General features: G+C 36.5%; 1 protein-coding gene across 5 annotated transcripts in view; it reads left to right on the top strand.

Annotated features, from left to right (window-relative positions):
• Positions 1-16,252, top strand: part of LOC149926418 (ATP-binding cassette sub-family C member 1-like) — a 66,396-nt gene that overhangs the window by 8,950 nt on the left and 41,194 nt on the right. For all 5 annotated transcript variants that reach the window (XM_090158428.1, XM_090158430.1, XM_090158429.1 and 2 more), the window contains 2 exons: positions 11,092-11,291; positions 11,528-11,654. In XM_090158428.1, the coding sequence (XP_090014554.1) occupies positions 11,092-11,291; positions 11,528-11,654 (327 nt within the window). The remainder of the gene's footprint in view (positions 1-11,091; positions 11,292-11,527; positions 11,655-16,252) is intronic.

Here is a 16,252-nt window from a genome sequence, read left to right as displayed (position 1 = left end):
GTTAAAAATAAACGACAATTTAGACCAAGACCGCTAACATTCTCAGACGTCTTTTTCCCACGCACATAGAAAAAAAACATTCTTTTTCTCATTTACATTTATTTAATTAAAACATCCTTTAATCAAACTCTCATCAACGGCAGTTAAAAAACAATAAGAAACCTTTACTCGTTGCTGGCAAAAAGTTTGAAAAAATTAAAGCTATTTCGAAAACTAAAGAACCGCGAAATAAAAGGCCTCTTTATATCTAGATTACCTGTAGACGTGACCAAAGAAGATCTAAAAACTTATATCGAAACTAGGGTCTTATTGAGCAAGTCCGTTCGGTTTGGTCCTGATTTATCGCAAAAGTACGCCCGACAGTTATTATGTCGACGAAATACGTGATATGGTGCGCATTTCTGATGTCTTTTCGAAGACGGTCTGCATACTTTTTATGCAAAGCGACCAAATCCATAAGAGTTTCTTGCATGTTTGATACATTTCCTCGTTCATGTCTTACTCCTTTGCCCATTCTCACTATTCTGGACTGAGTAAGGACCCCTTTGTATGATTTGGCTAACGCATACAGCTTCGACCTATAGTTACTGATGCATGGTTAGCGCATTCACTCTTTCGAATTTTACTTAAATATGGGACACTTTCTTGTAGTTTCTTGTGATTTGAACAATCTCCATCACTAATGAGTGTCCTATATTCAACTCCATGCATTTCCACGCTTTTATTGAACCCTTCGATCAGAATATCAGCTTCCATCGCAGTGGAGGCGCATTGGTGCTACCAGCATCCTTCACCGCGCAAATGCAGCAGTATTTGCTTCTTATTCCAATAATTAGAATTTTTTTGGTTCGAGCTCCGATAATGATTGCCACACCATTCTTCGATGAAAACCGAAATCCCATGCTTTTGTGGGACCAGCCTCCATCGACTATCACCGCGATAACAATAACTCCATCTATTACATCTCCATTTGCAATCGCTAGCTCCCTTTCCAATTTCCCGGCCTCTATCATCTCACGAGCAATATTTTTAAACTATTGCTAAAAATAAATTATAATTAGTTCCAAGAATCACTGAAATGCCCTTTTATTGCAAAACATCAAAAAGTTTCAGAGCTTTGGTACAGGTAATCCTGTACCACGAATTCCTACGTCACTGCTTAGGTAAACATTTATAATAATAATAATAATAATAATAATCAGCTAGGCTAATACCCAAGGCACTACCTTAGGCCTAAGTCATCATGCGACTTTTGAAGCCCTTAATTCAGGTGGCCTGGTTATAATGCGTAGGAGGGTAGTGGCAAGCCCTGCATGCCACGAGATCGAGCCAACAGCTCCCTACACTAACTATTACCGTTAACCTAAACAAGTTTTTATGGAAGGGGAAACCGAAGAACTCGGGGGAAACCCCTTAAACCAGTGGGGAGAGAACTTGCAAACTCAACGCGGAAGGAGTTGTTCCGAGTTTTCACCCAGAATTCGGGAAAATCGTATTTTCTTTTGTCGCCAAGGTGATGGACCAACTGAACTTCGAAGTCTTCGAAAGATCTATATTTTCAGAATATTTCACGGCAGTGACCTCTTTGATCTTTCGATATAAACCACGAAAAAGCGGTGGGTTTACGGAAAACATTAATTTTTAATAGTACAATTTATATGTCGACTTTGATAGATATTCAGTAAATACCCTGTTGGTTTCTCTTCTGTTCGAAGGTTCAACCATAGTAATCCGACCAACAGAATTTGAGTTATTGTGAAAGTTACGTTTAGTCATTTGTAATTAATTCATTTTTATTAGTATTAGCTTTATGAAATTGATTCCTGAAATACTTCAAACCTTTTACTTCAAAACGCCGCAAACCGTTTATTTTTATCAGTTTTAATTGTTCCGTAACTAGTTCAAGAAAAAACCATGTTTTTCTGAACTTACCTCAGACTTCCCCCTTAACGTTCGTTGACTGTACTCGGGCTGCGTTCAACAACTCTAAAAAAGCTCAGCGCTGAGCTCAACGGTCAGCGGTTTTTTGTTGGACGGGTTTTTTGACTTCCGGATTTGACGTCACGTTGATCATCGGACAATCAGCGGAAACATCGGCTGAGAGAGATGGTTTTTCCGTTGCTCATCGGTATCGTGACGTCATTCGACAAAGTTAAAGGAGGGGTAGCAGACGATATTTTGTTCGTTAAGTCAGCGAACTATAAATCGTACAACAACTTTTAGATTTTTGTGACGTATTGTAGCGTTGATTAAAAGAACTCAACGATAACTCAACGGTTTTTCTTCGTTGATAGTTGTTGAACGCAGCCTCGGATAAAAACTCAATATCTACATGACTATTATTTCTATGTTACGTGCAGCACTGACCAATTTGACACCCTATTTGCAATTTTCGGAAGAACTGCTTAATTTCCGAGTTTTTAAGTACCGTTAAAGATGACCAAAAATATTCTTTTTCAACTAGTGCCATCATCGAAAATGATTTCATAGAGTAGTAGCACTCCGTAGCTTTGGCCATGGCCGCCATTTTGGTCGCCAATTTTTTATCTATAGGACGTCACAGTGCCATTACTCTATTGATAAGGAAAATTTTAGCCCTAAAATCAATAAAAACTAAATATGAGTCGCCAATTAAAAATATTTTATCAGAACGTTCGTGTATTAAAAACTAAAGCCGACGAAGTTTTCTATAATGTTGTTGACTTACAGTTACCTATTTATTGTCTCACAGAGACGTTTTTAAAACCAGTCTGTTTCGATACTGATTATTTGCCATCATGTTATCAAGCGCATAGAACTGATCGCGAAACTGATCATGGCGGGGTACTTATCGCTATACTACGTCACGTCAACTGTCTAAGAAGGCACGATTTAGAAGCAGACTTTGAAGCAGTTTCGTTACAACTAGTATTTTCTGATAACACGAAACTACTACTTGGTAATATTTATTTACCCCCAACTACTCCATTGCATAGATACGAAGATCTTTCACATCTACTTAGGAACCAACTTCTCACTTTTGATGGTGACGGCATTCTTGTAGGCGATTTTAATTTACTAAAAGTCTATTGGAAACGTTTCGTTCATACGAACAGTCCTTATTATGTTCAACGGAAAGTTGATATAATTTTTTATTTAGTCTAACACTCTAATTTAACTCGAATCAATGACGTCAGAAAGTTCCAAAATAATTTACTAGATTTATGTCTAGTCAACATGTGGTAACACTTCTCTCAAAAGTCATTCCCCTATTGTCAAGGAAGACCGTTATCATCCATCAATACGCGTCACGTACAATCAAATTAGGAACTATATCTACTCCACCAATACATCTAGCTATCTCTTTAAATTTGGAAATAATTGGGATCGTTATAATTACGTAGCTTCTTTGGACTGGTCTCCGCTCTATGGGCCATTAATAATGGAAATGATGCAGTTGCATATTTTACCAATCATCTTACTTTTGCTATTGATACCTTTGTCCCTAGAAGTAAAGAACAGGATACGACCACTTCAAATACTCCTAAAATAACTAATAAAACTCAAAATTACCCAAGTTGGTTTTCAGAAGAGCTTATCAAGTCCCTTAAAAAGAAGAGATATCTCCATCGAAAAATAAACGCATCCTTGGCGACCATAATCATAATAAATATACTGTACAAAGAACACTAACAAAGAATCTTATGAAACGCGATAAGTCACTCTATATGAAGACTATTGCAGATTCCGTAAATAAAAATTCTAAAACATTCTGGTCATTTGTAAATAGTAAAAGAATAGGGCTCCAGCAGTTTATTACACTTATCAATGACGACCAGCCAATAACAGACAACAAGTTGATATCTAAGGAGTTCTCTTATTTCTTTTCAAACATTGCCACTGATAAATGTTCACACGATCATTTATTATTAGACAATACCATTACACCCAGAAATTTATTTCAACTCTTTGTAGTCGAAGCTATAAATAAGCTGAAATATACCATCTCCAGCGGGTCCAATGGTATTCCTAACTTCATCTTCAAAGGTTGTCGCGATTTATTAATCACACCATTAATATATATATATATATAATTTGTCTCTGGCCTCCGGTAAGTTTCCAACTTCGTGGAAAACTGCCATTATATCTCCTATTTATAAAAAAGGCTTTAAAGGGGACCCTTCCAATTACAGACGAGTGGTTTGAGCTTGGTGTTTGACTTTATTATGCAATAGCATCTATACACATGGTTTAAAGTATTCATACCAGATACTCAACATGGATTTATTAAGGGAAGATCCGTAGAGACCAACCTACTCTCTTATTACAATTACGTTGACACAGATCTCAAGATCTGTTCAAGTAGATACCGTCTAGCTCGATCTCTCGGGTCTATCACCCTCGACTTCTTCTAAAGCTCTCACTTCATGGTCTTTCCGGCTCACTTTGGGAATGGTGTGAAAGTTATTTATATAATCGCACTAATTTTGTAAAGTTTAATGGTGAAATCTCAAACATACCCTTGGGCCGTTGTTATTCAATATTTATATTTACGACATAACAATATTCCAACAAATACTGATAAAAACTGTTTTAATGTCATATACACGTAAGAGAAACCCAATTATTTTCAACTATACTTTAAATGGTAATAATATTGTACGTCATTTTAATATAAAAGACCTTGGTGTTTACTTTGATAGTCGATTGAATTTTACAACTCACGTAAATCATATTTTGGCAAAATGTAACAAACAACTCGGGGCATCATATCGTATTGCGAAACAACTTAAATCTGTTCTTGGTTTTATTAAGCTTTACAAATCAGTAGTAATATCGTCTGTTCTTTATTGTTCTTTAATATCCTAGGACACTTGTAAAACAAACATTTCCAGATTGGAAAGTTTTCAGATAAAGTTTATTCACCTTTCTAATACGTTAACAAACAATTGTGATCACTTACTAAATAGCCACAATTAATATTATTTGGGAAATAACTTTTAAAAACTGATATCACATTCCTTCACCGCATTGTATCAAATAGGGTAGAATGTCCCGAGATAATTGAAAACATACTTTTTAACTGCCCTGCCAGATTGACTAGGATGAAAAATCTTTTTTACATTTCAAATGCATTGAGCACACCATTAGCAAGAATTTAAAAAAATTATAATACTTATGGTCATTAATTTTAAATGTTTATAATACTTATGGTGTTTCTAACGATATTTTTTCTCGATCAAAGCTCAAAAGTAAAGATGTAATATTAACAGATTTTTAGGGGTAATTTATTTAAATTATTTCTGGACCTCTTGTTTTTACCGTTTTTCTTTTTTTATTGTATACATCTTTTTAAATTAATTTTTTTTAACGAATTACGTTTTAACTTAATTTAATGGAAACGTAATTCTAGACGGTGTTCGACAACTTGCTGGTATATCTCTTACTGTTTTGACGAACAATAAACAATGATTATATTCTATTCTACTCTATTAGGGAACTCTTTAAGAAACTTAAAATATTTTTAGTGTTAAAAAAAATTGTTTTTTTTCGCCGGTAGTTGGTAGACAAAAGATTACAATGAGAACATTGTAGCCGAACTTTTTAGTTGATTAACTTCCTTAAAGCTTGTGCGTGAGCCTTTTTGCAATTAAATATTGTGATAAAACGGTGGAATGTGAACAAAAATAAGTTATTTAAAGGCACTTTGGCATTAGGAAATGGCATTAAACACTTCACCTTTCACGCTTGGTCAAAAGTTCAAAACTGTTCATTGTCATATTTCCAGTACCAGAGGTCAATTCTAATGAACTCTTTGAATTGGCCTTTACCATCCTTTAAATATTGCCGCAGGAATCGGTTTATTTCTGGCACCACACGATATTAAAAAAAAAACCTAATATCGTCTGCTGCAGATTAACTAGCGAACGTTAGACTTGCGACTAAATCCCCGAAGAATTTTGGGGGTGAAAAAGGGAAAAAAGAACGTGGACTGCAGATTCCTTTTCCGATTGGCTGGCAGTTCTATTCGTTTTACTTATTATCTCCTTAACGTAGCTAAAAAGTACTGGACGATTAAGGGAAACGATAATTTAAGTATGCAGCGGGATTTTAACGAATTATTTATGTTTAACTATCACCATAACTTGTCGAAGATTTTATCTCTGAATGCTACGAAACCGCATTGTCTACAGTGAAAAATAATGAAATACTTACGCAGTGAAATAAAAGGTTATTTAGGGTTAGGGTATTTAAACATACACGTGCGGTTTATTTACATAAGTCTAGATGTTATTTTTATTCCCCAATGGGCCAACTATAATTGAAAGTAAATAATAATGGCAATTAGTATGTTTAATTGATTACACTTTGATTTTTAATAAATAAGACAAAGTTTATTTTGATCAAACCTAGAAGTAATGCAATATAAATGAGTCCAAAGTTCAATTTAAACAGAATGGAACAATAATAAGAAAACAAATGGACAATTGTCATTAATTTGTAAGTAATGAGTTATGATTTTTAATCAAACAGGTACTGAGGTAGGGCTTTTTTTAACCCGAGATCAATTTTAAGTAGAAAATATAATTTGTACTATAACCAAATTAGTAGACTAGTAGATTCCACATTTTTGCAAATAAACAGTTTGGTTAAATGAATATGTTTGCATATGTTTGAGTTGATAGATCTGTCTGGACATGAGCATAAAGCTTGGTGAGTACAAACTTTGCACGCTACACAATTAGAAAAACATTTAAGACAGTCTTTGTCTAGTAAAGTTACGATATATTTTAAGCCGTCAAAGGTATCAGTATCGTCTTCCTTGATGGTCGATTCACTAGAGACTGACCAAGTATTTTCAGAAATCTGCTTAATTAATGAAAAAGGAAGTTCAGTTGCGTGTTTGTGGCGTTTAAAATTTTCACTAGATTTGTGTGTAGTTTTCCCTTTTTCCAGTTTAATTATACGTTGCATTAACTGGTCTCTGTCGTAATCAAATAACGTTGATACACATTTGTCCAGTCTTTTGTTTTGTTTACCTTCAAGGTAATTGTGTTTCAAAACTTTATGAAAGGCTTCTAAGAACATATTGGTATTAATATCACATCCAAGTCGGTAGCATGCTGCCCATTCTTCTTTACACCCAACCCATTCCTTAGTAAAGTATTTCCCAAAGTCAGCTGCTTTCTCATTTATTTCCATTTCAGAAACGTAGTTTTCAAGCATGATTTCAAATTTGCTAGTATCAAGTTCATCCATTAATACTGATATGCCTTTAAATAGTTTTGAGGCTAACTCTCTACAGGAAATCATAGATAGTTTCTTTCGAATATCATGATATACATGCCATTTGCACAAAAGCTTTTTTGATTCACCAGCAAATACTTTATTCCAGCTGGTAAAATACTGAGGAGCTTTATCAGACATAATTACTTTTGGTATAATGCATCCAACAGTTATCCTAATTTGATTAAAAAATAATTTCAAAATTTCGCCATCTTCTCTATTTGAGATTAGCCAAGCAACTGGGATTCCTTCGTGAAACTCATCAACAACCAACACTGTTATTAGTTTGAAGCTGTAACTGTTGGTTCCATGAGTGGCATCGAAACAAATTATGTTGTTTCCAAACTGGGAAAGCATTTTTCTTTGAAATATGGTCATTATATCTAAAGCAAAGTCAGACTTCTGGAAATCTACGAGAGTGTCATTTTCCTTTGGTATAGTGCAAAGATTTTCATGCTGCCTCTTGTACAACAAAATCGAGTTATCATTATTGCCAATTTGTTCTTGCCCATAAGTATCTACACTTATATGATCTTCTCTGTGTCTTTCTGTAGTGTTGAATCCATTGGCCTTTGCTATATTATTGAGATCTTACCTTAAAGGCAAATGCTTCCTTTGTAAAACATTCATGTTTATATGATACAATGAATCAAGGACTCGCTTTTTGGACACTCCAGCAATCATTTGCTTATCTGGCTTAGGGATACGTGTGTGGCATAGTTGGAGCTCATGACCATAATGCGTATGACAAACATCCACAAATATTTTAGAATTGCCCGATAGAATGCAAACTCTCAATGTAGAAGTGCAGACATTGTTACGTCATAGTTCTATTGTATAACCTTTTTATCATTTTAACGCTTATCAATATTTTTCACGATATTAGCTATTTTTTAAATGACTACATAAAGTTAATTATTTTTTAATTTTTGTATATAAACTTAACATTACTTATGTATCTGGCAGTTACAGTCATTCGTCCATCAATTATGTAAGCATCCTACTCTCTTAATAAAAAGATTAGTTTAACTTAAACCCGTTGGTATCACTTTATTTTAATCTTCGTTGCTGTCACGAACAGACATTGTTAATTTTGGAAGTTCCCATTGATTTCAGTTGCCTTTGTCCAGTGGATTCACATTTATATTTTCCGGATCTATTGCAATACCAATATTCAACTGAATAGTTCTTCGTTTTAGATGTTTTGTCCTTGTTATATTGACTTCTTTCCTCACGCTCATACTGCTCTTTCCAAGTCAAAAATTCTAAACATTAAAACTATTAATGCACTCTATTTTATTTCTTTTTATATGTCATTTTTGTGAAATAGAACCAGTATACTAGTACCTGCATAATTTTCAAATTCAAGATTTTCATTTTTGACCTCAACATAATGGTTTGTAAACAAATGAAGTTTTAATTCTGTAACCGTTCTGAAACTGCTGTTACAAGTACCCTCCTTACAAAAACACGAATGCTTTGTATTATATTCCATTAAAAAATGCAATAAATTAAAATATAAAACTATTCTTTTCTATTATTTCCCTTTTAAAAAATGTATACGATTAAAATAACACAGAATACGCCAAGCAATAATACCATAGATAAAAAGAAACCACATGAAAATGTTGCTTGAAGTTCGCTCCAAACATTTTATAAATACAGCCACGAAAATCCACTGCATACCAATATTGTCGTTTCGCAGGATTCAGAGATAAAATCTTCGACACGTTATGGTGATAGTTGAACATAAATAATCCGTTAAAATCCTGCTGCATACGTTAAGGAGATAATAAGTAAAACGAAGAGAGCTGCCAGCCAATCGGAAAAGGAATCTGCAGCCCACCTTCTTTTTTCCCTTTTTCACCCCAAAATTCTTCGGGGATTTAGTCGCAAGTAACGTTAGGGTTAGAGCAAAATGGATGATTAAATGGTTAATCATAAGCAAACCTAGTTTCTTAACGTTGCTGCGATTTGACCATTAAGAAAAATTCCGTTCGGTGACCGTGATCATTTCTGGTGAATTGCTTTTGAGATTTTCATTTAGGTAGAACGTAGAACGTAACACCCTAACAACATACTTCTACTAGATATTTAATTTGTAAATGTAAAAACAAGTTGGCAAGCCAAAATATACCTCTCCTCGGAAGAGTTTTTAATTTTCAGTGAAGCGTAACTGTATCCGTGGTTCTGCGGTAGAACGCTCACCTGTCGTTCAAGAGCTAGGCTCGGGTTCGAATCCCGGCCGATTAAAAAATTATACTACACCCAATGACAAAAAGAGGGCGCTTTTGGAAAAACCTTTTCCCTGATTCTAAGAAACTGGGTACGCAGTGATTACGCTTTGCCCCGAAAATGCGAACGCGTTCGCAGGCCTGACAGACAGACCCACAGACAGACACGGTGGTTGTATAACCCCTCCTAGGGTACAAAGTCCCCTCGGAGAGGTAATAACACCAATTTTTTATTCACCTACTTACAATTATTTATTGATTTGGCTTCTATACTGTATTTAAAAAAGTGCAAGTTATTTCAAATGTAAAACAAAATTTTACTTCAGTAAAGTGAACTTCATTTTAGTATTGGGAAATGACCGTCCCATTACCATTTAAATATAAAAAACCCATCCTAATGATGGAAGGATATGATTTTCGAACAAACGCCATTTCCCTTGAAGAATAAAGAAGCGTAACATATTCTAAAAAACTGATTATACAACAAAACGAATAATAAGCAAAGGAGAAACATGTTCATAAAAAAACATCAAAATTAACACCTAGTCCAAGCTACATTGAGGTATTTTTTCAAATAGAAAAATAGAATCTAACGCTTTCTCAACATACACGACCATTGATCATAACACAAAAATTCACACCTCATTAAAGCTATATGGTTCCAAAATTTGACTTATAGATCAGTGAAATACCAGATAAGTTAGATTGATAAATCACAATACTCGAGCTGCCGATTATATATATATATATATCTAATTCAATACGTACAATACGCATAAATAATGAAAACTGATACTGCCCAACTCTTAGGCTCTTGATTGCTAAATGAATAATAGGATATTGAGGCCATATTCACCCTCTCAACGCTATCGGATGTTATGAAAATTGAAAATGAGAACTATTTCGGTTTTGGAGCCTCGATTGAAAAATATATATAAGAGCAGTGAGGATGGGCACATTTCGATAGATGTATCATCTATTCTTCTAACTCCATCGGCTGACGAGTTTAGCCGTTGCCGTTGATGAGCTAGGCCCCGAACGGCGCTGCTTCTAGTCAAATTCGACAAAAATCACACTCAAATTGGCATATGATCAAGTTCTCGATCGCTCAAATTAATATTGTAGCTGATGAGAGGCCCTTAACGGGTCGGAGTGTGCAATAACTGGTAGCTTTACCGGGGAGTCGGGGTCCGGCTCTTGTAACCCATAAGGGCGGTGGCTCACTGGGAGATGTTAGCTCCGTTCAAACGGTCCTATCTCCACCTCCAACTTCAGTCCGGTATGGGCTGGTCACTGAGTTTCGGCTCAGGCTAAAAGAGAGGGTCCAGGCAAACTTGCCACCTCGGCAGATTGAGTAGCCTGCTGTGTGCCCGTTGTTCCCCTTTAGGAGCTTTTTCCAAAGGGCTCGGCTCTCTACCTCCGTACGATGCTGGCGTAATTGCCATAGCGTAGGGCACTATGATGATAGACCTCCGGTGCTGTGGTCCCTGTTACTAGGTGCACCGGGCTATACATTCTGACACACCGCAGCTGATGAGACGTTTCCCGTTAAGTATTTTCATGGTTGCCTAATAACAAATATTATTTTTAGCATTATTTCAAAAAAGTCAACCTTCACTTGAAGCGACTGAACGCCAATTCAATATCGACGCTTTTGTCTCACTTCTCGGAATCAATTAACGGCGCTGCTGTCATCAGGTCCATGAAAGCCACTGAACGCTTCAAAGAGAAAACCTCCGAACTGCTGGACGTAAATAACTCAGTTGACTACTTGGAAAATACGACGATAAGGTAACAAAAATAATAACGACCCAAGTTAAATATTGACTTTGTTTGTAACTATCTTGGCCTACAAAAAATCTCTGGGGAAAGGTTAAATTATATTAATTGGGTTTCGTCACAATCTCATAGCCTTACTTTTATGACGAAGAATAAGGAACAAGCAGTTATTTCGATATCGTGAAAAATGTAACTTTATTGATTAAACCAAAATAATGACTACTGATTTTTTCTTCTAAACTGTATAGTTGGTGTATTGTCCGAGGCCACATTAGCAATGCCGCAGTCTTCTTGGTTTTTGGAACATTTCTGGTTTGGAAAGCCCGATATCTATCATCAAGTGAAGTGGGATATACTGTTGTGTGTTTATTAAATGTAAGTAATGAGTTACATTAACAAGCAAAATGCAACCAAAAATATATATTTTTGGATTGTTAAGTACGAAAATATGATTAAAAAAACGCTTCCAGTCATCGGCTGAAGGTAACGGTTTTGGGGAAATGCCTAATATTCAATTTTAGCTATTAATAATATTAATTTATTTTATATTTATTCCCCAGAAGGTACAGAATTATTAACCCCCCCCCCCCCCCCATTAAAAAGTTTCAATGGCATGTAGCAACTGTAGTTGATGAAGACATGATTTAGTGTCTAGGCAGTCCGGTCCTTAAGGTGCAACGATGTGCAATAATGGATGCCTTTACCGGGCTCTTGTAACCCATAAGGGCACTGGGAGATGTTAGCCGTGGTCAAAGTTCCTATCTCCACCTCCAACTTGGGTCACGTAGAGGCCGTAAACTGAGTTTCGGTTCGGGCTAACGGAGAGGGTCCCAGCATCGCTGGCGCTCCTGCGGAGTTGGTTTCTTGCTGCGCCATGGCTGGCTCTGTATTAGGCGCCTTTCCCTTTGCTTTCCCGCCTTTTGGATGCCCACAAGAATATCCGGTGCCAGCTGCACGAGTGGTGCTGGGTTGCGGTGTGCCCATCGTCCGGCCTTTTGGTACCTTTTCTAATGGGCGTTATGGCTCCCGTTCTATGTAGTTTTGGGATTCAATAGCATCCGGCCTCATTCCGACAGTTGTGGCCGAAGTGGGGAGTGGTCGACCCATTGCCGCGCCTTTTTTAGAGTTGGGTGACTGTCAGCAGTATGGTCCTCTAGCTGCCCATGGGTGTTTCGTCACCCATCCGAGCTGTGGATGCTCGTGCAATGCATTATGATCAGACCACCGGTGACACAGAATGAATTTATATCATATCAAATGCCGCTTTAATGTCGATCCTGGTCGGGTTTCAAGAAACCCGGAGACGACCGAATACCCCATTTTTCTTAAAAACTACTTGCTCTAGAGCTCTGAAATTTTCATGGTATATTTATGGCGAGGGAACGTTTCAGAAGGTCTTAAATGTCTTACTGTTTGATTGAACAAAAAACGTATTCTTTGGTACACTGAATAGTGTTACGCTCGTTACTTAATTTAGAAATGGCTTCGCAAAAGCTATTTTAGGTAGTACCAACTTGTTTTGTTCGTGACGTAATATTTATGTTTAAATTGACCTTTTTCGATGGAAGTAGTTTTATTTGTAGGTTCGAGGGTACGCTCTACAACTTCCTCATTGAGACGTTTTGTCTGACGCCTATACGTGAAAAAAATAATATTTTGTAAACTACGAAATCCTTTTACGGTTTTACAAAATTAAGTTTCTTTGTCAATAAATATACCCTAAAAATTCCCTTACTCAAGATTTAACAGTTTTTGAGAAAATCGCCCTGGCCCATTGCCCTGAGACACTCTGTATATGAAATGAAACTGTATATTATTTTAAGCAAAATCACTTCAAAATTTTCTTAGCCTTCAAGTCAAACACAGGGTGTCCGGATTTGCTCTGACTTGCGAAATTTTTATGGTATAATTTTTAAAATGAAAACGCTTTACATTCATATTTTCAGAAAAAAAAACGGAAAAACGTTTCACGTTTTTCAAAAATTTACTTTTGGCGGGAAAATGCTAGAAGAGCACCTTGAATGAGAAAGTTGTAGAGAATTATCGAAAATGTACAAAACAGTTGGTTTCATTGAAAAGGACCAATTTTTCACGGAGATACGAGGTTATGAAAAAAACAGCTTTTCATAGGAGGCAATAGTTTTTAGAGATTTGTACGTTTTAAACAAAAGAACATTTTTATTCATCCAAATGCACAAAATTTAAAAGTGAGGTTCTATGATTCATCCGTTAGCCGCGTTACAGGTTTCGGCACCATGGGCCATCTCTCCAATTGCGCATTTTCACCGTTTTTCTCTTGATCCAATCAAGCCCACTAATTTTTGGTTTGCCGATGAAAAAGTTTTCAAGTTTTGGTACTTTATTCAAAAACTCTAAGGGTGGTCCAAGTTTTTATGAAAAAAATAGATATTTCATTCTTGCTCCACAACTCTTATCTCGTGCGGTTATTAACAAAAAGGATATACAGGGTGTCCACTAAAAAATGAACCAGGGCGAATATCTCAAAATCTGTTTTAGGTAAGTTTTTGAAATTTTCAAGTCGTATACAAGATGTAGGGGGAAACCTACTGCGGAAATGTCGATGACCTTGAACCATGTCTTCAAGTTCATCCAAAAACTAACTCGAGAACCGTAAGTGTTACAAAGTTGTTTCCAATTAGAAAAGTGTTTAACGTGACTTTTTAAATACAAATAGCTTTGACCTGATCGGATTTGACAATAGGATGCCGAGAAATGCTAGATGAAAAACAAGAAGGTCGTTAAGTTGATAACGTGTCGAAAGCGAGGTTCGGGAGCTGATAACTCTAAAGAGACTCGTGTTAGAGTACAGAAATTTGCTACACATCCTCATCAGAATTGAGGGTCTTTAGTTTAAAAATTTCAATGACCTTGAACCATGTCTTCAAGGTCATCCGAAAATTAACGCGAGGACCGTAAGTGTTAGAAATTTGGTTCCAATTAGGAAGGTGTTCCACGTCACATTGTAGGTATACTTAGCTTTGATTCGATCGAATTTGACCAATAGGAAGTCGAGGAACTGTTTTTCAAAATCACAAAGGTCGTTAAAATGAAAATTGAAAGAAAACGCACATAACTCGAAACCAATTCGTGTTACATCGAAATTTGCTAGACAAACTCATTATAGTGGGAGTTTTTCAAGTTTGTAAAATTGGATGACCTTGAAGACGTGGTTTAAGGTGTGAAAACATTTTCTCGCGATCCATTGGGTTTAGAAACTAGGTTTCAATAGGGAATTTGCTAATCACCACTTTCTCGTCAAAGTAGTTTTGAACCATGTCTTCAAAGACATTCAAAAATGACCTTGAGAAATAACTTGAAACTGAATCAGCTTAAACCACGTCTTGAAGGTCATCCAATTTTACAAACTTTAAAAACTCCCACCATAATGAATCAAAGCTAATTAGACCTACAATGTGACGTGGAACACTTTTTTATTTGGAACCAAATTTCTAACACTTACGGTTCTCGCGTTAGTTTTTGGATGACCTTGAAGACATGGTTCAAGGTCATTGAAATTTTTAAACTAAAGACCCTCAATTCTGATGAGGATGTGTAGCAAATTTCAGTACTCTAACACGAGTCTCTTTAGAGTTATCAGCTCCCGAACCTCGCTTTCGACACGTTATCAACTTAACGACCTTCTGGTTTTTCATCTAGCATTTCTCGGCTTCCTATTGGTCAAATCCAATCAGGTCAAAGCTATTTATATTTAAAAAGTCACGTGAAACACTTTTCTAATTGGAAACAACTTTGTAACACTTACGGTTCTCGAGTTAGTTTTTGGATGACCTTGAAGACATGGTTCAAGGTCATCGACATTTTTGCAGTAGGTTTCCCCCTACACACTCTATGCGAAATGCAAATTTCAAATTCGTACCTAAAACAGATTTTGGGATATTCACTCTGGTTCATTTTTAGTGGACACCCTGTATACCCAAATAGATCCTTCTATGACCACGTTTAGAGGTCGTTATTATTTGCAAGTAAAATATTTTACGAAGTCGCCAAGTACAACGTTCATTTTTTTAAATATTCGCGCGCGCGGTCTATCCTGTTACTGCGTGGCTAGTGAGCTGCGGCGTGTGCGGGCGGCATGCGATGCCCTCCCATCTGTCCTCCTCCCCGCAGTACGCTCATTCGGCATTCTCACTCGCGTAGGTACAAGGTACATCTTTTGTTTTAGTTAGCGAGTGATCGGCAGTCTAAGTGCATGACACGTCGACACGCGTAATTGCACCTTGGATTAACAATAGTAGTGCCTACCTGGATATATCACTTGGAAGAAACCTGACAAGCAAATTACTTTTGCGACAGCAGCGCCGCTTCGGCGAAGTTAACGGAGAATTTCCGAAACTCCCGTAACACGTAGCCTTCTACAAGGCAGAACCCGTAACAAACACTTAGGAAATGAACGCGGAACGCTTGAGTGATATATCCAGGTAGGTACTACTATTGTTAATCCAAGATCGCACGCTTGAGCATTCGTGAACCAGTGAAAAATGGCATCTACTCGTAGTTCCGGGTCTACAAGGGCTTCCGCGGGAGTGTGGTTAATCGGAAAACCAATAGCCTCTATTTCACACGCGAGACTTCCGTCAAATGGCGATGTGCTTAAAAGATCTCACTTTCATAATTTAGAAGAGAAGCAACCAGTTAAACAAAGTGTCAAAAACACGGTGAATTCTGTTCTGGAAATTTGGGAAAAGGCGAGAAATCCCACGCAAAGAGTTGATGCAGTGGAACGAAAATTAGGCAAACTTTTAGAAACATACACTCTTTTGAAAAAAAAATTGAAAAACTAATTTGGAGTCCTGTCGTATAAAAGAGGACCTTTTCAAATCTGATCTGGAACTTTTTGACATAGCTGCAAAGATGCTTTAAAATTTATGAAAAATGAAGAAGATAAAATATTTCTTACCAGCAGTATGGCTGGCGTAGATATAAGCCTTTGT

Source organism: Leiobunum rupestre, chromosome 9, assembly GCF_980474605.1.
Source record: "Leiobunum rupestre chromosome 9, qqLeiRupe1.1.hap1, whole genome shotgun sequence".
NCBI lineage: Eukaryota > Metazoa > Arthropoda > Arachnida > Opiliones > Sclerosomatidae > Leiobunum > Leiobunum rupestre.
The sequence above is the reverse complement of the archived record's forward strand: the minus strand, read 5'-3'. Positions and strand labels throughout refer to the sequence as shown.